The sequence below is a fragment of the Hemiscyllium ocellatum genome, chromosome 2 (assembly GCF_020745735.1).
Source record: "Hemiscyllium ocellatum isolate sHemOce1 chromosome 2, sHemOce1.pat.X.cur, whole genome shotgun sequence".
Classification (NCBI taxonomy): Eukaryota; Metazoa; Chordata; class Chondrichthyes; order Orectolobiformes; family Hemiscylliidae; genus Hemiscyllium; species Hemiscyllium ocellatum.
Genome location: NC_083402.1, coordinates 116,808,120 through 116,831,498, shown reverse-complemented (window position 1 = coordinate 116,831,498; position 23,379 = coordinate 116,808,120). Strand labels below are relative to the sequence as shown.

At 39.6% G+C, this 23,379-nt stretch overlaps 1 protein-coding gene across 3 annotated transcripts in view; it reads left to right on the top strand.

The window, feature by feature from the left end:
- The window catches only part of plppr1 (phospholipid phosphatase related 1), a 118,058-nt gene extending 96,903 nt beyond the window's left edge, over positions 1 to 21,155 (top strand). Inside the window, exons 5-9 of one of the 3 annotated variants that reach the window (XM_060845660.1) lie at positions 497 to 747; positions 7,764 to 7,940; positions 11,285 to 11,416; positions 19,161 to 19,190; positions 20,866 to 20,944. In XM_060845660.1, coding sequence (XP_060701643.1) covers positions 497 to 747; positions 7,764 to 7,940; positions 11,285 to 11,416; positions 19,161 to 19,181 — 581 coding nt within the window. In that variant the 3' untranslated portion in view covers positions 19,182 to 19,190; positions 20,866 to 20,944. Of the gene's footprint in view, positions 1 to 496; positions 748 to 7,763; positions 7,941 to 11,284; positions 11,417 to 19,160; positions 19,224 to 20,865 lie in introns of all 3 variants that reach the window. The other 2 variants (XM_060845658.1, XM_060845657.1) reach the window with 2 other exon arrangements.
- The last annotated feature ends 2,224 nt before the right edge of the window (positions 21,156 to 23,379 follow it).

The window sequence follows — 23,379 nt, the reverse complement described above, 5'->3', positions numbered from 1 at the left end:
AAATTTGTGCTTTTGTGTAAAAAGTACATTGGAGCCTTATGAATATTTTGATTTGACTGACCATGATAGGTAGCTTGCAAAACAAACTTCTGGTCTGTAAAGCCAGGTTTCACTATGGATTCTGCCATCTCCAGTATCACCATCAGCCGGGAATCATAACCCCTGTATTGGTAACCAGTTCTTGTGCTGGTGGGTTTGAGATGCTGATTGGCAGATTTGAATGCCTGTGATTCTACAAAACTTGCAGACTTTAGCATTGGGGTTTGTGTCCAGCAGTCTCATGTGGTCTGTTCAGTACAAAACATGAGGGGGAAAGATTTTCCTGTTTTAATATATCATCCTGAACAATGGGAATGCCTTGAAAAGTTAATAGGAAGCTGGGTTTAGATAAATTGCAGAATAGCTGAGTGAAGCAACGTTGTGGATGAACCTCAGCTCACCAAAAGACAGCGTAATGACTTTTCACTGGTTTTAATGTTTCTTTCTTCCCCAATAGGTGTGTTCGCTTTTGGACTGTTTGCAACAGATATATTTGCAAATGCGGGCCAAGTGGTCACAGGGAGCCTAACTCCATATTTTATAACGGTTTGCAAACCCAATTACACAGGAACAGATTGCCGTTCCCGCTCCAGATTCATAACTAGTGAACACATCTGCACTGGGAACCCTGAAGTCATTGCAAATGCACGGAGATCCTTTCCATCTAAAGATGCATCTTTGAGCATCTACTGTGCCTTGTACGCTACGGTAAGAACATATTTCTTCAAATTGGCTGCTTGTAAGGCGGTGGCTAGGCCTCACTTTCACATGGAACACTTGCTATTCCACAGTCTTTTGATTTGCTTGTGGCGATCTTCATGTAATGTAATGACTTGAACTTATATAGTGTCCTTAATGCAGTAGATGGCCCCTAACTCGCATCACATCACATCACAGTAGAGTTTCAATGGAATTCAGTCACCATTTGTCCACTAATTACTGGGACTAAGATCCTGGATGTCCCACACAGACAGCACTATGGTCCCAAGGACTGCAGTGATCTAAAGGGCAACTTATCGCCATGTTTAAGGGCAATTAGAAATGGACTGTAAATGCTCCTTAGCTAGTGATAGCCATATTCCATTATGAGATAAAAGTAACCAAATATAATTTGACAGCTGTGCAAGGAGATTAGTACAGATATTAAAAAAAAGTGTATTTTAAGGATTGTTGTAGAGGAATGGGTGACATGGTTGGTAAGCTTTAGGAAGAAGATTAGGGATCATCGTCATTAGCAGTTCCTTGCAGACAAGGATGACACTGCCACTCTCACGGCATGTCTGTAGGTGGCTGTACAGACCAATACAGACTGTTATACATGGGGCAGAAGGTGGTTGGGGCATTGGTGTGGCAGTGAGCTCCTCTCGCCTGGCTTCTGATCTATCCATGTCTAGAGGTGCCTGACACCTTCCCAGATGCACCTCGTCCACTAGAGTGTCTTGGGCCAGTGTTTCCCAGGTTTCTTTGAGAGAATACTGCTCACCCCCTCAAGGCCTTAATGGTGATCACTGAAATGCATCCTCTGTCCAACTGGGACTTGTCTGCTTTTTCAGATCTGGGAGTAGAGTGCCTTCTTGGGGAGTCTCGTGTCAGTCATGTGGACAATGTGCCCAACCTATTGTAACCCATCAAGGGCTGTCAGTACCTTCGTGCTGGGGGATGTTGGCCCGGTCAAAAGATGCTGGTTTTGGTGTGTGTCTGTCTTCAGTGGATTAAAAAGCATCTTACACAGGTAATACTGTTCCAGCACTTGTGAGCTGTCTGGTGTAGACAGTTCACATCAGAGCCATAAAGGAGGGCAGGCACCACTAAAGATCTGTACACCATGAGTATTGGGGATATATAGCTCATGACTAGCAGTTTTCTTGGTGCTGTAAATCAGGGATGGATGAGACGCCAAAATTGGAAGTACGTAGAGACTAAGTTTGGAGGGAGGTGGGAGGCACTAGGTAGTTATACAGATTGGACAGGAGGAGATTTGCTAATGAAGGTCAGGAATTTTAAATCAGGTGTGGCCAGACTTCGAACCAAATGTGCGTCAACACAACTGGGAGTGACATGTGAATGGGACTTGGTTTGAATTATAGCAGCAGGATTTAGAATGAGTGGAGTTGAATGGAAAGGGAGGTTGGTCTGAGAGCCAATTAGTTGGCAAGAATGTAATCCCCTCCTGTTGTATGTTTGATCCCAATCTAACACCATCCCAATGTCAATCTTCCCTCAATTTGGGTTTTGTTTGTTTTGGAGTGGTAACTCCAAGGGACTTCAAAAAAATATTCAAATTACTGTTTGAGCACAACTAGGATCATCTGCAAATTATTTTCCCGAAAAAAACAAATGTACCAGAATTCCTCATATCTATACATAATATTGAATTTAATTTCAGGGCTCTCATGATATGATTATTCTATGAGATCTTGTTTCATTAAGAAACTCATAAGGGACCACTGTACAAAACAATGCTGAAAGGACAAAAAGGATAAAAAGTGAGAAATTAGACACAGCCACAGAGTCAATGGTTTTGAATTGATGGTTTTAAATATAAAGGGTTGGAGAATATTTATTAACCTAATGAATAGAAAATGAACTAGAGTTTTGAAGTGATTGGAATGAGGTTGGCCAAATGGAGATCATAGAGTAGGAGTTCCCCGATTGGAGAGTCTTTGATTCTCCACACTCGAGAGACCTCTGAGTTGCTGGTCAGAGTTGATGTACTGTGCATGTGTAAACGAAGGGTGACTTGGCGAATGGGTACTGGCCTCTGGAGTTTTCAGATTTAAATGAAGCATCCCAAGTTTTTAAAGCAAGGGTGACATTAGAATCTGGTGAGCTGGGAGTGGAGATACAACATGGTCAAGAATGGCACATTGTATTTTTAACTGTTTAACCTTTGAATGTAATTCTTGCAGAAGCATGATCCTCTGACATTAGTCCAGGGAGGATTTTTTTTTTTAAGTGAAAGTTTATTTTGGCGATGTCAATGCAAATTGAAATTCCATTCTTGGAACATGCCAATAAATAGCTATGAATGTTAAATGTTCAAAGAATTTTTATTTAAAAAAAAGCACAACAGTTGCTAGCAGGATGACTAGCAGTGAATCAGTGATTACTGCTACATGAAACAGACAGTCAACTATATGGCTCAACTCTGCCTCTCAAATGTTATCCCTATTGGAGCCAATTTAACACGACTGAAACAAAGTGCCTTAACTTCACAGCAAACTTCACAAGCAATGAGACATTGCCCGAGTGTGTGTATACCCTTCTGGGATTTCAAAGCAGTGTGGAACTTGGTGCAGAAGGATAAAAGATCCTTTTTGCTTTTGTTTTGTAGCTTGTAAAGTCCTTAGCTAGATAAATTGAATCCCAAGATCAGGGTGTCAGCACAAAACAGTGGCATCACAGGGAAACTAGGTTTTTTGGGTTACTGATTTGACTGAGCTGCTTTCAAATTGAAAAAGATAAAGAAACATTCTACAGATTTCAAGTGTAATACTGGTCTTCAGTTTGTAAGCTAACGAAGGACTGAGTAATTAAAATAAAGATGCAGGGCCAGGTAATGTGTTGTAACTGCATGATATGGCAGCCAGTGGACCCTGTTGTTGTTCATAGTGAGTGCTGTTGCTTGAGGAAGAGTTGATGAGGTGGACTCAGAGCTTCTAACACTGACAGAGTTGGTGAATTATCCAGTTCAGTCCTTCGGCCCAACTCTATTTACAGTCTATAATAGTGACTTGGATGCAGGGATAGAAAGTTCAGTATCCAAAATTTGCAGATGACATTAAAATAGGTGAGAAAGTACATTGCAATTTAGGAAATAAGAAATTTACAAAATGAATAGGGATAGGTTAGGTGAATATGCCAAAATTTAGCAAGAGAAGTTTAAATGTGGGTAAGTGAGGTTGTCAACTTTGGTTGGAAGAATAGAAAGGCAATTTATTCTCTAACTGGAAAGAGGCTTGAATGCAGTGGGACGTATTTAATTGCAGAAAACTGGTATGCAGAGTCAACCTATAATAAAAGGAAAGCAAATGGAATTTGAGCATTTATTGCTAAAGAGAACTTAAAGCAAGGAGTGTTGCTGCAGTTGTACAAGACATTAGTGAGGCCACATCTGGAATATGGCATACAGCTTTGGTCCCCTTGAGGAGAGAGTTGCACAGGTGGCAGTTAAGATGATATTCTAGGATTGATTCCAGAGATGAGATCTTCAAGATTAACCAGTTTAGACTTGTACTTTATGACATTTGTGGATAGAGTGATTTAATTGAGGTATATAAAGATGTTAAAAGATGAATCGACAAAGACACAGATTTTTCCTCATAGGGTAATCAAGAATGAAAGATCATCTCTTTTGGATATAGAAGTAGCAAATTTGCAACAGGAGAAATTCTCACCACCCCCCTTAACCCTGAATGCAGTGGATGCTGGTACATTTAAAAGTTAATTTACTTAATTATTGAGTTGAAGGATTCTAGAGTTGAGGCTGAGAGGAGATCAGCCAAGATCTTGTCAAATGAACTAAATTTGAAGTTCCAAAGATTCTGATGCAAAGCAGTCACTGGGTGGAGCACTTTGCTCAGTTTGGGCAGACAACAGTTTGGGTCTGAATCAGTGGTGCTGGAAGAGCACAGTAGTTCAGGCAGCATCCAAGGAGCAGCGAAAATCGATGTTTCGGGCAAAAGCTGAAGGGCTTTTGCCCGAAACGTCGATTTCGCTGCTCCTTGGATGCTGCCTGAATTGCTGTGCTCTTCCAGCACCACCGATCCAGAATCTGGTTTCCAGCATCTGCAGTCATTGTTTTTACCTACAGTTTGGGTCTGACCCAGTACCCTCAGAAAGGTCTTACACAGGACCTGGCACAAAAAGGGGGCCCCAAATAAATCAGGGCCTTGGCTCGAGGACCCAATGTACTTGCAGCAGGGTGAGGGGGACACTCTTTGGGTCAGGGGGCCAATTATCCCTACCCCTAGTCTAACCTCTTAGTAATAATTAGGATGCATAAGAATTAATGTATTAAAGTTAGTGATCTGTAATAAACCATGTCCTGTTAGAAGATATTCTAATTGTTAACTGAGACATTTGTGGCTCATCCTTTCCCACAGACAACTAAAAAGGCCCACGTCAAGTATGACAATGTTTGACATTGGTCGTGGCACTCAGACCTTCACATTGCTATTAGAATAAATGGCTTTGTGGATGGAACTCTGATGATTCATTGGACTTGTGTCAAAAGGGAAATAAAAAAAAACAGGAAATAAAGTATTAATAACACTTTCCAGGAGAAGTGCAGCGAGAAAATATGAAAAATAAGTTGACATTTTGAATGAATGAAGTGGTATCCTTCAGATGATGTCCTTATTGTCGACTGGTGCTCACAGCACTTCAATTGTTAAAGGGATGCAAGCATCATTGGTCAGTGTTTCTTGCCCACTGATGTAGGAGATGATCGTGAGATTTATTCAGCTTATTCAAACAATACTGAAAAATCATTGTTTAACCATATTTAGGAATTACAGAAATTCTGTGTAGGGAACTACCAGCAGACCCAGACTCTAGGAGAATAATCAGTTTTTTTTTTAAAAAAAGGCTCCAGATCGAAGAAAATCACTCTGCTGTAAAACTGCAGAGACCATAATGCTTGGTTTTGTGCATTTTCAAATCAGTACCACCGTATTGTAAGTAGTAAAGTGCCCATAAAAATACAGCTCCAAGGATGAAATTAAAGCACAATTTATTTGAAGCTGCTCATACCCAGTTAGATTGGCATTTGACATTAAACTATTTTGTAAAAAGTGATTTACTCTTACAACATTTGTATGTGTTATACAGATATCCCTTCACAAATCGCCTGTAAAAAAAGGAATATGATAGCCTGCTGGACTGCATCGTACAATCTACCATCAACCTTGTGGTCACTAGTTTGCAAAATCTCAATTTGGAATGGAATATATCAGTTCTCAGCCAAGCGTGCTGTAACATTATTGCAAATATTTTCTCACCCAGGTTTTTGCAAATAAAGTTACATAAACAGTGTCCAAAAAATGTTCTCACGCCTCAGAACATCTATAAATGATGGTTCTGAATTACAATATTGTCTGTGGTTTTAGGGCTAAAATAGTTTCCTAAGACTAAAGCTAGAGTTGCATGTCATTGTTGTTAAGTTTCCTTCAAAATGTCTTCGAGTTCCTTTACATCCAGAGGCATCAAAAACTGACTTGGAGTGATTTATCCAGCTTACTAAAAACTTACATGCCTAGATCATGCCTTCTAGTGGTCAAACCTTGGTACTGTTTGCTGAAACAAATGAATAAACCATCTTGCAGATAATTGTACAAAACAATTCATCTTTGTTAGTGCTTTTCTGCAAGTTTTACTGAGCTTTATTTTCTTTGCGTACATGGGTGAGCTGAGTGTTGTTTTGCTTGTAATCAGTTAAATAATAGGCATTTTATATTGCATTTTCCTGTTTGAGGTTCAGGAAGTTTTGGAAAAAAAAACTGGGTAGGACCGGATTCCAGGGTTCCCAATGTTAGGTTCACATCCTCTGCACCCTGCACTCAACCAGATTGGCTTGGTTGTGGGTGGTAGACATCCTCTATTTTACCATTTTACCACCCCGCCCTAAGAATTGAAACACAGTCAGGCCATTTTCTTTGACTTAGTGGTTTACACCATCTGAAATTATAGTCTGAAAGAGTATTAAAAAGGCAAGTTCATAAGGTGTTTCTGATGCCCCATCCAGCTCCATGGCATCTCATTCTTTTGCGAAGAATCTATACCTCACCACCCATCCTTCATGGCATATCATCCCATACCAAGTCATGCCCATTCACTTAGTAATAACTCCATACAGAATCAGTGATCCATACTGGAATAGTAGTTTGGAAAATCTTTATAAAACAGACAGACATTCAGGTGTAGAGGTGGAAGCTCAGTGTTAATGTAACTAGATTTATAACCCAGAGGCCCAAATTAGTAATCTAGAGGTATAGCAACTATAGCTACTGAATTTATAATTCAGTTAATACATCTGGAATATAAAGCTAGTGTCAGGAAGTGGTGCAGTGAAACTACCAGTGTCAGTGTCAAAATGTCAGTTGGTTCACTAAAATTCTCCAGAGGGAAATCTGCTATCCTTACCTGATCTGGCCTGTGTGAGATTTCAAATTCAGTAGTCACTGACTCTCAACAGTTCTGAAATAGCCAAGTAAACCATTTAGTTCAAGGATCATTAAATTGATCAACAAATACTGGCCTTGCCAGCAATGCTGACATTCATGAAAAAAAAGTCATTCGTAAAAGTACTGTTTCTGTGACAGTCCTGGAAAATTGTTAGGCTTTTAAAGTATCAATAAGCTCTTGAATCTTTGCATCACTTGAACACATTAGATCTATTTTCTTAATTGATGAAAGAAAAGCTGTCTATCAAACAGTTTCCCATTGAGTATAGCTGTCTTAATACACTAATGGATGACAGGGCTCTCAGCCAAGAATGCTGATTGAGATTTAACTGGGAATGTAGCAGGTACTTGCCTTTATCTAGCCCCTTTTGTGATCCTGAAGCTCTTCATTGCTAAGGAAGCACTTCTGAATGGTAGTCCCCATTTTCTAAGTATTACATTGGGATCCATATTAATTGTTTTTGCACAGACCTTTAAATTGTTAAGTCTAGGGAAGTGCACCCATGCAATTGATCTATGTGTGACATCATTCTGTTTCAGATGTACATCACAAGCACAATAAAGACCAAAAGCAGCAGGTTAGCCAAACCAGTGTTGTGCTTGGGGGCTCTGTGTGCTGCTTTTTTAACAGGATTGAACAGAGTGTCTGAATATCGCAATCATTGCTCCGATGTGATTGCAGGCTTTGTACTGGGCAGCACAGTAGCATTGTTTTTGGTAAGTCCATCTCATCTTTAGCGCTGAAATTATACAGATATATCAAATTGAAAGTCCCCACTGCTGGGTGGCTCGGTCAAAGGGAAAAAAAGACTTTAAAATGCTCATATCCACTGAAATGTTTGGTCCTAGCGGGGGGCTGAGACGTACCAGGTAGATGTAGCTTCCCTGGTCAAATAGCCTTTTGTTGTGTCTAATGCTTCCCCATTGTCAGTGGAGCAGCATTAAGTACCACAGCAACCTGATACTTTACCCTAAGTTTAGCAAGATCCTCCCACCACTGACCTTACCTCTACCCAGGTTAGAGGTTTTCCCTTCCTGCTTCACATTCCCAGCTCCCTCCATCTGAGGAATTGAGCAAACATTGCTCTTGGCTGTCTATTTGTTTTGCAGTCTTTAATAGAAGCACAAAAATAGCACCATTCCCTGCCTGTTAAGTTGAATTGTCATAATTACTGTGCTACCAATCAATCCTTTGTTCACTGTAATCTTCCCCAGCCAACATACAAGGAATAGTCCCATTTGACAATGCAACAGCGGATCTACATCCTGCACCCCAACATTAAAACAAATACCCGATGGACAGGAAAGATCATTTGGTCCAAACATATCTTATACCAAAATAGTCCAGGTCAGAGCATTGTAACCAAACACTTCTGCAATATGAGCAAGTGGTGGGGGCAAAAGGAAGAGAAGAGAAAATAAAAAGGAGAATCCCAGGGTCAGTCAACATTTCTCAGAAGTTTCACTGCAATAGCATTGAACAATTGAAGCTCACCCAAGAGATCATAACGACCACAAGTCTGCTCTATGGGCATATGATACAATCCTGATCCCAGGCAGTCCACCTCCCTCATGTTACTGGACTATCCAACACTACATTCCAGAGGCTGCATAATCTCTGGGAATGAAAACAGTGCTTAGTCTATTCCTGCTTTTATCTAGATTAAAATTAAGTCATGGGGTGGTCAGGTGACATTGTGGCAGTGAGAAAGGTGAAAATTGAATTTCAAATTGAAGTGCTTTATGCTTTAATGGCTATCTTTAGTTCACTTTCCTGTAAGAACATTTGAAGTAAAGGTCTGATCCATATATTAATGGTAGATGCAACTTTGCTAGTTCATGCAAATGACCAATTTACAAAGTTTTTCCTCATGTCCATGAAAGAACGCAATATTTACCATGATAAAAATGGAGGCACTTCAACCAAAAATGTTGATCCTCTGATCATAAAATAAAATGGTTACCATGTGTTTTTAAGTAACCATAATTATTTTGGATGATGGTCTTTAAAAATAAATATGCTCGCTTTTCACCTTCATTGTGACTGCTTGGTCATTTGCAAATTTTTCCTAAAATTAGGGTAAGGTCGGCCAAATTGTTTCTTTCCCTATGATAATTCTCTTCATAATTATTTAATTGTTGAAAGATGACAAGACGACAACCCAACCCAGCAATGGGCTCGGCAACAGACAGAATATACAGTGATCTCCTCAAGTCCCAAAATGGAGGAGGGAACAGGGAAGCATTTCTAGATTAAATGTTTGAAGCCTGCCATGTATTGAGGAATGACAAGAGGCATCTGAAATAGAGATCATGAACTAGTTTAAAAAAAAAGGGGTCTACCATGTTCTTCAGGTCACTGGTGCAGCATTGGTCTTCCCTACAAAACTTCACATTTGACAACAAGATTTAGTAGATAAACACAATCCAGATCACTTCCCACCTTACCAAATTCACCAAATGAGCTTGATGCCAGGAAAACCTGATTAAGAAACCAGAGCAAGTGCTCAGTACATTCACTATGCTGCTTGTTCAAAACAAGCAGCATATCAAAACTAGGCACCAATATCTTCATGGGCAGTTTCATACACCTACTTCCATAGCTATTAGCATCCATGTACCAGCATCATGGCACATTTGGATTAGACTTACAGGTCACATCAGCACTTCAATGCCACACTAGCAATTCTCATTGTAATGCTGTAGCAAAGACACCATACTCAGAGACACACTGCTCATGGAATGGACCAGGTAGTATTTCCAAGTCCTTTACTCGTTATTAGACTGCTCACTCACTGACCCTCACCTGGATGCTTAGCTTCCCTGCCCTGTACTTCACACACTTAACCAGTGATACTAGGCTCAAATTATTACTGTCTTGCTGCACTATTCAGCACAGACAAAGATAGAAAGCTTGTCCTAGATGGTTAGTCCCAACATAGTCAGTTAGAACAGCCTCTGGTACCAATCCAGGCCTTGGTAGGGTGTGCAGAGACAAGATCCTCTGGTCATAAAGAGATGAGGAGCTGAATAATCAGGTGATCACCCATATTTACTCTTTCTGCCCAATTGCAGGCTGCTTCCTTCCAGAAGGATAGCGACACATTTTGGGAGAAGAAAGTGGGGGACAAGCTGTTTTTGCTCATCTGCACCAAAATAGTGTCAGAGTATGGTGGCTAAGTGCCAGAGAAGATGGTGGCACTTGCTGGCTGAGTGGACAAGAATGTTGATCTTCTTCCTACGTGCTGGGTATTCATCCAGATAGGAGAGACTGGTCCAACATGATTTCTAACTGCGGGGCAGACTAGCAGTGTCGTCCACTGCCAATCCTGAAGGAAGGATGCAATTCCATGTTGGCTCCACCCCATCTAGTAGGACCACCGCCTGTAAAGCATGGCACCAATTTCCCCCACCTAACATGTTCAGAAACTGTGCAAGCTGCTCCAGACTGTTTGTCTGGGTACTCTAAGCGTCTTATAAAAGACAACATGGTGCAAGATATGCTGGTGATGTCTTAGATATCCCATGTGTTGGAAGAGTTGTTCTGGCAACAGTGGCTGGTAAAATAGGATAGAAATTGGATTAGAGATATGCCATATAATGGTGGGGCAGATAATTAAATGAAGAATTTGGTAAGGTCAGCGAAAAAAAATACAAAAACTTGCTTGGCCTTACAGCAACAAACTTCCAAAAAAAACACAAGATTCAGCCTCTTATCTAAGCTGTGATTCAACGGCTTTTCTCCTTTCCATTGTGAAACTAAAAACTATTCACCTGCTCAGGAACCAGAGACTTATCATCCAGCACAAGTCCTGACTACATGAACCAATCAGCAAATTGTCACTGGGCAAAAGTTCACTTTGCACATTCCCACTCCATCCAATGCAGTGGCATCATTGACCTCTATCCCCCCCAGCTATGGAGCAACTTCATAAACTGTAATCTTGGAACTTTTTCGCACAAAACAGTGCAGCAACTCTTTCCACAGCTCTTGGTTTGAAATAGTCTTTACATATTCCAATTGAATGGTTCCTGACCCTAATCTGCAATTTTTTTGCCAGGGAACGTGTGTCGTTCACAACTTCAAAGGAACACAGGCCACATCTGTTAAACAAAAACCCGAGGATCCACACGGAGTGCCATTGATGACATTCCCTCGGGTGGAAAGCCCACTTGAAACATTGAGTGCACAGGTAAGCTACACAGATGCCCCTCTTCATACTTTGCTTTAATGACCCTACCTTCACAGTAGGATGTTCAATTCAGAGTCACCTTAAAATCGGTAGGGGGTTGGCCCTTTCACCCACACAAATCAAATAGTTACTCAAATGGATGGTAGTCTTCAAAACAGGAGGAGGTCTCTTTTCATTCTAGTTTCTTAATATGAGAAGAAGGCTGTCCACAAATAATCTAACCAAAAAACACTTGACAAACTTCTCAACTTTCCTGTATGTCTTTTTCCTGTCCAGTGCCAGGCAAGAGGAGAGATGCTTTGTTGAGCTCGGGGCCTGGTTTCTCTGATCAAGTGGTGGCTGTCGATTAGTGTGTTTAATTAAAAAAAAACTGGAATTTTTACAACTATGTCTCAATTATAAGTGGGTGCATTAAGCCGCTTAAAAAGACATGAGTTGTCTTATTAGCAGCTCAAGAGAAAGAAAGTTGAATACAGAACAACCTTGGTTATCCGAATGTCAATTATCCAAATTTTGGATTATCTGAACCTCAAGGCCCCATAAAAACATTTCAAAGAGGTGTTACCGACACCAGTGAGACTTGAGTCTTTTGTTCACAGTTCTCTAGTTTGATCTCAGTTGGTCACTTTAGACTTTAAAAAAAAATGACTGACATGAAGGATTTAGAAGAATGGCAAAAATCAGTGGAGTCTTCATTCACTCGATGCCTTTGTTTCTAGTATGTATCTGTTATAAGTGACAGAGGTTGTTGCTGTTATCATGTCTGTGAAGAGAAAGCGAACAGCTTTGACAATGGAACAGAAGAGATTTCACAGTGTGTGGATAGAGATGAAAAGGCAAAGATTGCACAAGGAGTATAACATTGGGAAAAAAAAGTGTCCAACATCAAGAAAGCAAGACTGGCAATTGAGAAATTTGTCAGCCTAAAAAAAGTCACTTTGTATGCATTAAGGAGAAAATCCATGAAGCTAGCAAAAACAACTTGACCAAGCTGTACTTTATAGCATTCACAGCAGCGTGAGAAGGGGACTCCTACCTAGCCCGATATTACATTAAATAAATAAATGCTGCCAGTTTCCAGGAATGAATCCACACCAGTGAAGTAAAACAAGAGTCTTATCACAGCGTGTCAAAAGATCATCACGGCATTAAGCAACTCAGCATTTTGGAGCAGCAACAGTCTATGGATTACTATATTGTGGAAGAATTCAGACAAACTACAATCCATCTGAAGAAAATAATGATCTTGAACAACTGTACAAAGTTGATGAAAGTGGGATTGTTTTGATGTGTACTGCCGGACGAAACACTTGCGTCCACTGCGGAAAAGCAGGTAACAGGACAAAGTGCAGAAGGATCGCATTACGATTATTCTTTGCGTCAGTGCCAACACAAATTACCACTTGTCTGCATCGGGCATTATTCTAATCCACATTGCTTCAAGAGCTGTGACAAGAACTCCTTTCGTGTGAAGTACAAATCACAAAACAAGGCGTGGATGACATATCCACGTTTCTCATCCTGATTTCAGGAAGATTTATACCTGCTGTCATATTACATTTGGCGAGTGTTGAACTCCAGCAACGTGCCCTTCTGCTTGTTAACAAATGCACGGTCACACACCATGAAAGACAGCCAATTAGAGTTGTCAGATGGAGCTGTCGAGTGTTTGTCTTTAAACCACCAAAAACCACTTCAAAAGTTTATTGCCACTCAATCACAATCATCGCAATGAAGAAATATTATCACAGTAAAATGCTGCATGCTGAAGACAAAGCGTTGCTGCAAATCAAGCCATTCATAGCTTTGTTCATGATCGCTGAACCTTGGGACTACATCAAGCCATTGACAGTCAGAGTTTGCTACCAACATAAGCCATCGTACAGTGACAGCAAAGAGGAGGACAGCTGTCCAGATCAAAAGGGTAACCCACTGACATCACAGAACTGCAGACAGCTGGGGATTAGGAGACTTCGTAGAGGCCGAGATTAATGCTTGGGTAAACTGTGACGATGACATTGGAACAGAGACATTCCGTGATGATCAGATTCATCAACAGTGACGGAAGAACAGCGGGAAAGTACGGATGCCATGGATGATAAGGAAAAATCAGATACTGACACCATCTCCAGTCCCCATTAATGAAGCTTTTGATGGTTTGCAGCTTTCCACAGACAATGTTCAATGCCGTTAAATTGATGTATCTTCGTAAAGTGTCATCGCTGGCACAAACAAAGAAACAAAACACCTCAAGCAAGAGCGACTAGATGTTTTCTTCCAAAAAAAGTGATAGCTGACCTCCACCTCAAATGATTTTAATTTAGTGATGTTTATAAAATACCACAAATTTTTAACCAATATCAAGTGTTTGTACACACTCTATCAATTGACTGAAATAAAAACTCTAAACTTGCTTTTTCTAAAACGTACTTATGTTCTGTATAGCTTCCTTTGTTTAGGATCAGATCGGTTATCTGAACAATTACCCAAAGTATTCCCTGCCCACCTCTTTCAGATAAGCGAGGTTGTTCTGCATCTATGTTTTATATTGATTGTCTGCTGAGTAATGTGGAGATAAGCCTAGTTTCCAAAATGTATTAGGAGCTAGGGAGTATAATACATGTGTTATGGACAGGCCAGACCCTCTCAATATTTTAAAGGTAATCTAGACCCTAATGTTTCCTTATTTTGAAGGTAGATGTGAAGTCAGCATTCCAGGTGTGATGCAACAGGTACTCAGCTTTAAGCAAAACAATTTTAAATACTAATGTTAAAACATGAATAAAACGAAAGCAGAAGAATTTAGAACAACTGTTGGAAAACTCATCTAAATAACTGTTCCAATATAGTAACATCCCATAAATAACATGGCAAAAAGGAAAGTTCAAACAGATTTTTACAGGCAGGAGGGAACAACATCCAGAGAAATTTCCAAGAAAGTCAGTTAGGAATCATTTACAGAAGCTTGCAACATTTCTGAACTCAAATATTTGTTACTGCTCCAGCTATATTTAAAAAAGTTAGAAAAACCTGAACTGGAAGAACTGACTACTCCCCTTCCATTGTTAAACAGTTTTAAAACTGAAAGGATCTTTACCATCGATTCAGACTAGATCCTTAACCACTTCGGCACCTACCACCTTTCACAAAAAGAGACAAAAAAAAACCAACAACCAGGTCAAAATAGCTTTTTTTAAAAAAAAGGTGACTATCAGCACAGGTATTCAAAACATCTAGACATCCTCCCGGCTCAGTTCTTCACCACTTCTGTAGCATTTGTTTACGTTCCTTTAATATTCAAGCTCAGCTCAACTCAAGCACAGGAAGCATGGATCAGTTTACAGATTTGACTGCAGAAAAAAAATAGAATCCCAGTCCCCAGTCAACCCCATTGTTCTACCAAGGCAATCACCAGCCGTGAAGATTGGACTAGGCTTGGCTCCATGTCTGGGTTCCTCTTACTACTGGGGAGATCAAACCACTGGCAAAAGCATACAAACCCATTATTTGAAACCAAAAAAAGTCAAATAAAAGTTTTGATAAAGCAAACAATGGATACAAGATGCTGGAGTTAAGAGGTGGAAATCAAGATGAAGATTAAAATAAGAAAACCCCAAAATCTTTTATTTGTTATTTGATTTCCCAATGGCCTGAGGGGCCAGAATTTACTACTTTAACCATGGCTTGTGCTTTTGGCTTGAGATAAAAGAATTTTCAACAGAAAAATATAAAATGCTAGGGCTCATTCAATACAGAGGAAGTGAGGACTGCAGATGCTGGAGATCAGAGCTGAAAACGTGTTGCTGGAAAAGCACAGGTCAGGCAGCATCCGAGGAGCAGGAGAATCGACGTTTTGGACATGAGCTCATGCCCGAAACGTCGATTCTCCTGCTCCTTGAATGCTGCCTGACCTGCTGCGCTTTTCCAGCAACACACTTTCAGCTCATTCAACACAGATCCAGGAAGAGATAAACAAACCATCCAGCAGGTTATTGGTCCCATGGATGCATCAAACCTGAACCATGTGGGCTTCCATCCCAAATCTAGTTTAAAAGGTGTTATTGTAATGTCAAGCCATAAGGGAAAATATCTTTGTAGGTACTCCCCATAAAACAAATTTGTTGACTGAATTCTGTGGCGGTTCTCAGTCAAAATATTTATGCTCTATTAATAAGCAATTAGCTTCATTGCATATATACTATTCTGCAATCCATGGCACATTAACTGACCCATTAATGACTTACAGAGCCAGATACCTTTGTTTGGCACACTGAAGACTTGATTTAATAACCAGACAAAATAAGTAATCAAAAAGACAGTTAGCAAAAAAGATCAGAAGTGAGGTCAAGAGTTTCTTCTTTAAAAAATTGATTTGATTTGGAATGCAGTGCCTCAGAAGATGATAAATGTGGATTCATGCTTAAAGTTTGGAAATGAAGTTGATCAAAATATTGGAGGGAAAACAAAGTGGGGTTCTGGGCAATGGGCAAAGGAATGGGATTAATTAGAAAGGGCTCCTGTGTAGCATCACCCCATGATTCTATAATTACTTAAATGCTAAAATTAAAAATATAGTGGTGTGAGGAATACAAATACAGCATCACAGTGAGAAGGAAAGCAAGAGTCAAGTACGATCCTGATTTTAAAAGTGAATTTAATACTTTTAAATGTCAAAAGTGTCTCTGGAAACAACCAGGAAAGATGGAATGTGAAAGGAATTCAAAAATGGATTTCAACACGTCAGTGACAGTTAGGTTGTGGTGTATGTTAAGGAGGCCACATTATTTACAGAACCTAAATTTGAGTGGAGGGGCAAAAGGGTTCTTGGAGAGCAAGTCCGCAAATCATTTGAAGTGGCAATACATGAATTATCAGAAAAATACTGAAGAATTATGCTAAATTTCTCATTGAATCTTTGAGACACCACACTTGGAACACTGCTCTGGTCACATGAAGGTTTGGAGAGGCACAAAAATGGTTTTACAAGATGCCAGAGCTGAGAACTTCCTTTTGAGGGGAAAGATAAAATAGAGTCTGATCATGCCTGAGGGATAGATAGCTCAATAAACATTATAAAAAAGGGGAAGCATGGAGGGTTCTGACAAGACTTAGAGGAAGCTTTGAGGGAGGCTCAGAATTAGCACTGGCCTGGATTTGTTAGGTCAATTGTCCCATTATTCTATTCTTAGTTATATAGGTTCCATTCATGAACGTTGATGACATTCCCAGTAGGTTTGATGTGAATTGTCCTAGCTGCCCTTCTCTTAAGGGATTGTTGCCTGAATACTGGACTTCATGACACTTTAGTGAACTTGAATGGTCCACGCTTATTTTCCAATTTATGCTTACAAAAGGTATTCACTAGAGAGATATTCAGTGTCAACATTGTTGTCGTCATCAATATTTCAACAAATTGGCAATTTGAGTGTACACAAAATGGGCTAAATCTCAGTGAATCTCAACAGTCTTCCAAATGAAAGCATTAATAAAGGAAATCCATACCCCTGAAAATAAAAGTTTAATAAGCAGAATTGTTGTGGATCAACCAACATGGAATGAGTGTATTGCACATCTTCTGCAGTTACTTTACAAAGCAATAGCGTTACCACACTGCATTACTTTTGATTACATTGATCTCACAACGTGGCTCTTTTTTCCCTTAATGCCTGCATGACAGCAAAGTGGGAGACATCGCCAAACCCCCCGAGAGAGGGTGTTTCGTCCCAGGGTCATTTTCCAGGACCAGCCAGACACCCAACACACCAGGAGGTATATGCTTAATAATGACGCAGGGACGGGGGCTCCATTGCGAGCCCAAGGGGGTTCATGAGTCCTATATTGGAAGAGGTTCTGCTCTGTCTGTCCCCCTCTGCTGCTCCTGAATGGATGGCCGGCCTTCCTCCAGTGTCCCACGTGAATCTGGCACCATGCAAATGTTCACATTTTCAAGCTTACATTTTAGTGTGCTTTTGGTCACGTCACCTTGGTTGCTGTTCATGGTGAGCCACCGTGCTTGATTGTTTTACATGGACCACACCTCAGAGCTGCTTGCCTGGTCTACATGGCAGGGTCTCTAGACCAACTCAAAGTTGGTATGGTCAAAGAACTGACCTTAGTGTCTGGCATAAATCAGAACCATACAGACTGGTTCTAAAACTGTATCATTGTTAAGTGTCAACATGTTCATTTGTGCTGTATTGCTATTTTAGTTCTTTACCCTAATCATTAGGTTATTCTTGGGCTAAAAATAATAAATTATGAGGAGAGGCTGCACAAACAAATTCTCTCAAAAGGGTTTATGATTGAAGGATTTGAATTGAATGTGACAACAGAATTTATTCTCTGGACAAAAGTCGAGAACAAGTTGTGAGAACTTAGAAGTTGGTGCTAAACTATTCTGCAAACATTTCTTCATGCAAAAAAAGCTCATTGCAATCTGTAACCTTCTGAGGCTGGACATCAGATGAAAATTTCAAATCAGATGATGATTGCTACTTTATTTGACAAGTGAGGATATTTAGGGCTTTTGGGACTAAAAAACTGGTACATAGCTGATCTTTACCTTAAATGCTGAGGTAATTGTATGGTCTGGAGGACCTGAATGGCTTCTGTTCCTATATTCTGATGTTTCTTTATATTGCATCAGTTGGGTCCGGTGAATGAAGTTAGTTTAAATTTCATGCAAGGGAGAGGTGACCAGAGACTTATTTTTGCCAGCACCACATAGCAGTAGCAATGTTTAAGTGGCCAGCCCGTACAAGTGCATGGCTCAGAGCCATTAGGTGGTCATCCTGTCCATTATTCTGGTTCAGTACAAGTTCAGCGATTTGAGATTATTGATATTCAGCAAGTGTTATTACAATGCAAATATACTCAGCAGCACTTTGCAGAGTTGTTGAACTATAAAGAGGTCTATATTGATTAGTGTGGTTTGTTAAGTTATTGGATACTAGTGAAATAGAAGAAATTGGAATGTCTTTTGCATTTGTATAAAATTACACACTTCAAAAGAAAAAGCTTGCAAATATCACATGATAAATTAAAATCTTCCCCCTCCTTGTACTGCATTAGATTTGTGTAGTGCAGTAAAACGCAGATCAACCTGGCTCAAACCCGCAAAGTATTAAATGCTCCTGCTATTTGTCAAATACTTATGTTCTTTGTTGGGGTAAAATAAAAAAAGAAAGAGAGAGGTGGAGTGTAACTACTAACAGATTGTTTGCATTCTACATAAGGTTTTTTTTACCCCCCGCACTTAACTTTAAAACTAGAAACTTCAGTTTTTGAAAACAGGTGGCAGACTAGAATGGTGTGACTAGTGGATGGTAAATCACTGTTCATTCATAGGGCCTATGCTTAAATCCACTAGTGTTGCAATTCAAGTGAGATACTGTCAGGTAATTTTGATACACATCACATGTGCTACATATTTGTATCCAAACATATCTTGCAAGTTAGTGTCCTAGGTTGTTACTGGCCCTGAAATAGGAACAAGGCACATTTCTGCCGAGAAAAGAGGGAACTTCACTCGGCATCAAGTCATCTTGTACTTGACCAAAGCCCTATCAATACCAACACCAATTGCTTTCAAATCTATGCCCCTGAAACTTACAGATATACAATTATAAATCAGAGGAACTAGATGACTAAAAACAGGTAAGTGATGAATGACCAGCTTTGTTTATGTTGGACTTTTCTGTAAAACCTTTCAGAAGTTTGAGGCAGGAACTTTTTTCTGTTTCAGGTGATTAGGTCGCAGAGATGATTCACATGGGTACTTTCATCTCCCAATGAAAGCAGGGGGAGCGTGAGTGTGCATGCGAATGCCATCTTGCCCAGGGCAAGATGCATTTTCCCTGCCCTCCTATGTGTTATGTCAGTCCCTAATAGCATGTGGCAGGGTGGGTTAGCAATTGAAAAATCTACAGTAATTTTTTTTTAAAAAAATTAAACAATAGGAGGAACCATTCTTTGACCTGGCAAAGTTGCACAAGAGCAGTTTATTTAATCCCACTTTTATCCACCCACTAAATTAAAAAAAAGCCTCATTGATCCTTCTACACTTCACCTGATGCAAATTAACCAGGACTGACTCAGTTTATTTTGTCTCTTAAATGCCTTATTCTATGCCTGGTGATGAATTTAGAGACCTCTGGTTGGTGTTACACAAAGAGGTGATGTTTAAAGAATTTGTCAACTATAAAACATTCTCCATCTTCATTTCTCGCACAAACACCTCTCCCTCATCTGTTGATGAGGGATGATCCTTCAGAGAGAGAGTGTCCTTGGCTGACACCAGCATATGTTGAGAACATTGAGGCCGAACCCCCAGTGTGCACTACCACAATATGGAGGTATCACTTCAAGAATGTATCTGGAAGGCCACCATTATTCATTCATGATGAATGGAGGTCCACCTTTTAGTTTTCACATAGACTTTTTTTCCCATTAGCGAATCCTCTTCATACAAGATGGAAGCTAACTTCCATTTTCCTCTGTACTGGTCACTGAAAAGCAAGGGTGTTTCAAAATAAGTCACTATTTTTCATGACTGCCTCTGTTTGCCTCAGTGGCTGGGAGGGATATGTACAGGGCTTAGAGTCAACGACAGACCTCACTAGTAATTACTCTTCATTGATCCAACATAGGCATGATGAGCCAAATGGCTGCACTCTTCTCAAAGACCTGACACTTGTGTTTAAATATTCTGCAATGGCTCAAGGACTGTTCCTTCCAACCATTTAAGTAATATTTTCAATACATTTCCAAAAGTAAAAGTCTTTAAACAGTGGCCAATGAAAGCTACACTTGATCGAATTAACATCACATTCGATGGATTAGTTTGCAGCAGTTAAAATTGATTATATTATACCACCAAGGATTCTTCCAGACTTCTATTTCATCCTAGCTTGATATAAATTGAAAGGTCCACAATTATCACTTACACACTAGTGACAGTTGTACAAATCGCCCTTCGTGGAAGTAGTGTGAAAGATCGATTTTGAATTTTGTGGCATAGCAATTAAAAAAAAATCCTGACTAGGGGCTCCCCCATTTTCTCGTGCTTTGAACGTTAACCTCCGTCTGTTTTAACACTCAATACCTGTTGTACTGTTTGTGGATCCCACTTTTACCCACAACGTTTCCCCCTTTGCAGGATGTTTGGTACCGTCCACGTCTGTCAATAAATAGTTCTCCTCTGCACGTGCACACTGCAAATTTTACATCCATGGTTGAGGTGCCTCTGGTGTTGTGTACTGTGACTATGTGGTTTGCGTACCAGTCCTACTTGGCTCAATTGTTGTGGAATTAACAAACTTCTTAAAATCTGTTTAAACCTCACTGGCAAAATGCATTTGCAGTCTGCACAGTTTCTAACCGTAACTAAAAATTGCTTTCTTCTGTCAGTTGAAACATTTATCAAATGCTTTCCTTTTGTCCTCTTACAGAATCACTCTACTTCAATGACAGAAGTAACTTGAAGAGAAAACCTTTGCTTCTAAAAAAAATTTAAAACACAAATTGGTACTTTTTTTAAACTAAGTGTTAAACCGTGGAAAGTGCAACACAAGAACATGTCTAGTTAGTATCAGATGTTTTGTACATTTTTGTATGACAAATGGTGTTGTAGCTGACCTTGATTTTTTCTTTTGCCTGTTTCAGTATAATAAAGCATTCATGTAACGGTTTCTAATTTCTTATGTAAATTCCAGTGATGTTGTGGTATTTGTACAATAAAGTGTATGGTCTGATTTATAGACACCCTACCATTGAAGTGATTTTGTATTTCATACAAGAGATAACAGTCACTGGTCAGATCTAGACATTCCTCCAGTCCTGCCTGCTCGTCTCCCAACATAAAATTTACCAGACAATGTAACTTGCAGTCAACCCTCTTGGAATTCTACCAGTTTCTGTCCACAACAACCCAGTGGAAGACAAGAGAACCTTCACTAAATTCTAGGATCCTTTCCCAAATTTGGTAAACATGCTATCATTTATTTTGGGAATCCTCATTCAGGTGCACCTTTAAGTTGACATAATTCTTTGATTCACTGATGAGACATGGAGATCTCTCAGGCCAGCATTTATATCTCCTAATTGCCCTGAGTTGGAGAGTTACCAACTTGAACTGATGCTGGGCATTCTCCACTGTACTTCGGAAATTTGACACCAATGCGAGATATATAGCTCAAATCAGCATGGGTACATCTCTATGACGGTGCTGTTCTGTGCTCTTGTCATCCTTTCAGGTGGAAGGTGTTGCCAGTTTTGGGAGGTGCTGTTGTCCTAAGTTTCTGCAGTGCATTTTGTAGCTGGTACATACTGGCCATACTAAGATGATAACAGTGGAGAAGATCTATTAAAATATGATGGTTGAACAGCTTTGCCTTAATGCCAATGAACACAGTCTCACTACAGGCTGTTCACATTGCACCTGAATTCAGTGTCAAAGCATGAATCCATTACCAATTCAATGCAAATTGAACTGTGAGGCAAATAGTTTTGAGCAATTTTTGATAAGTCACAGACCTGAAATGTTTTTTTTTCTTCATAGAAGGTGTCTGACCTGAGTATAGCCAGTATTTGCTACTTCAATTTCAGATTTCCAATGCCTGCAACATTTTGCATTTGTTTTATGCCTTTGTAGTTGTTTATTTTCAATTGACAGTATTGGAAACAAAAAGTGAAACACTTAAATATGAACTTTGCTCACTTTAGTGAGTGAAAAAGTTACCTTCATTGAAAAATCGGCTTAAATTTAAGAAAATTAGGTTTTTGCAACAGCAGCTTTGATATAAAAAAAATCAGTGTATGCTGTTGAGCTTCATGAGAATAATCCTTATTTTCAAGGTTTCAAGTGCACTGCCACAATTCCTCATTTTTTGCCATCTTTCCCCTTCACTGACACAACCTTTTGTTTCTGTATTAATGTTGACAACTTGAGATATATTATGAAACAGACCACAGTATATCCCAAGTTGCTCTATGGGAATCAATAGGTTAATATGTAAGATGAACTACTGACTCACTTTGTAAAATTTCACCAAGCTTCACCCCTAAAACATTAGGTTTCTGAGAACATAGTCACTCAATAGCATGAAGTTACTAACCACTAAAAGTAGTCAGTATTATATTAAAATTCACTTCAATTGAGTGGGATTAAAAAAAATTAAAAACAGTTAAATGCTGAATTGCCAGAAACACAAGGTGTTAATACATTGTTCAGTTGTTAGAAAAACAAAGACCAAGCAGAGTTACACATCTTAGTTAAAATCTTCCTGGCTATCCATGAAAGGGAACAAACCTACAGATTCCAACTTCAGGCTCCAATAAAATGCTGCAGCCTCCACTAGAATGAGTGGAGACTGCTGGTGGCCAGTGGGATATTGTGCAGATGGGTAACAAAGGACTGCTCAGTTTGTGTGTAAAGATACTCCAGGATGTCTCACTGGGGAGGCGGAGACCAAGCTAAGTCTAAACATTTCTTTTTGATCTTTAAAGGAGTAGCTTTATTTGCATATTTAAGATGGACTTGGGTTGTGGCTAGACTGTTTAGCTGAAGAATATCAAATTGGAAGGGACAGCTGCAGATAAAACACTTGATTAATATTAAAAGTTGCTTTACCTACTGGATGAGTATGATTAAAATTTCTTTGCATATTACTCCTGTGTATGTTTATCAGAATGAGTGATAGAGGTGATAAAGACAGAACTATTGTATTTCAGCATGTAAAAAAACATTGCAGTTTCTCAATTCCATCTTCATCCTGGTTTTGAAGCTGATCCTCTGATCTTTGAGTGTGTTAAGAGCTTAAAATTCCTGAACTAATGTTTTTGTTTTGGAGTGTTCCCTTGCTTCATAAGGCATCTCATTGGGTGTACACCCTTCACTGCAATCCCAATGTCACAATGCTGAGAACAGAAAGCATGTCCAGTTTCTTTTGACCTAATCTCAGCAG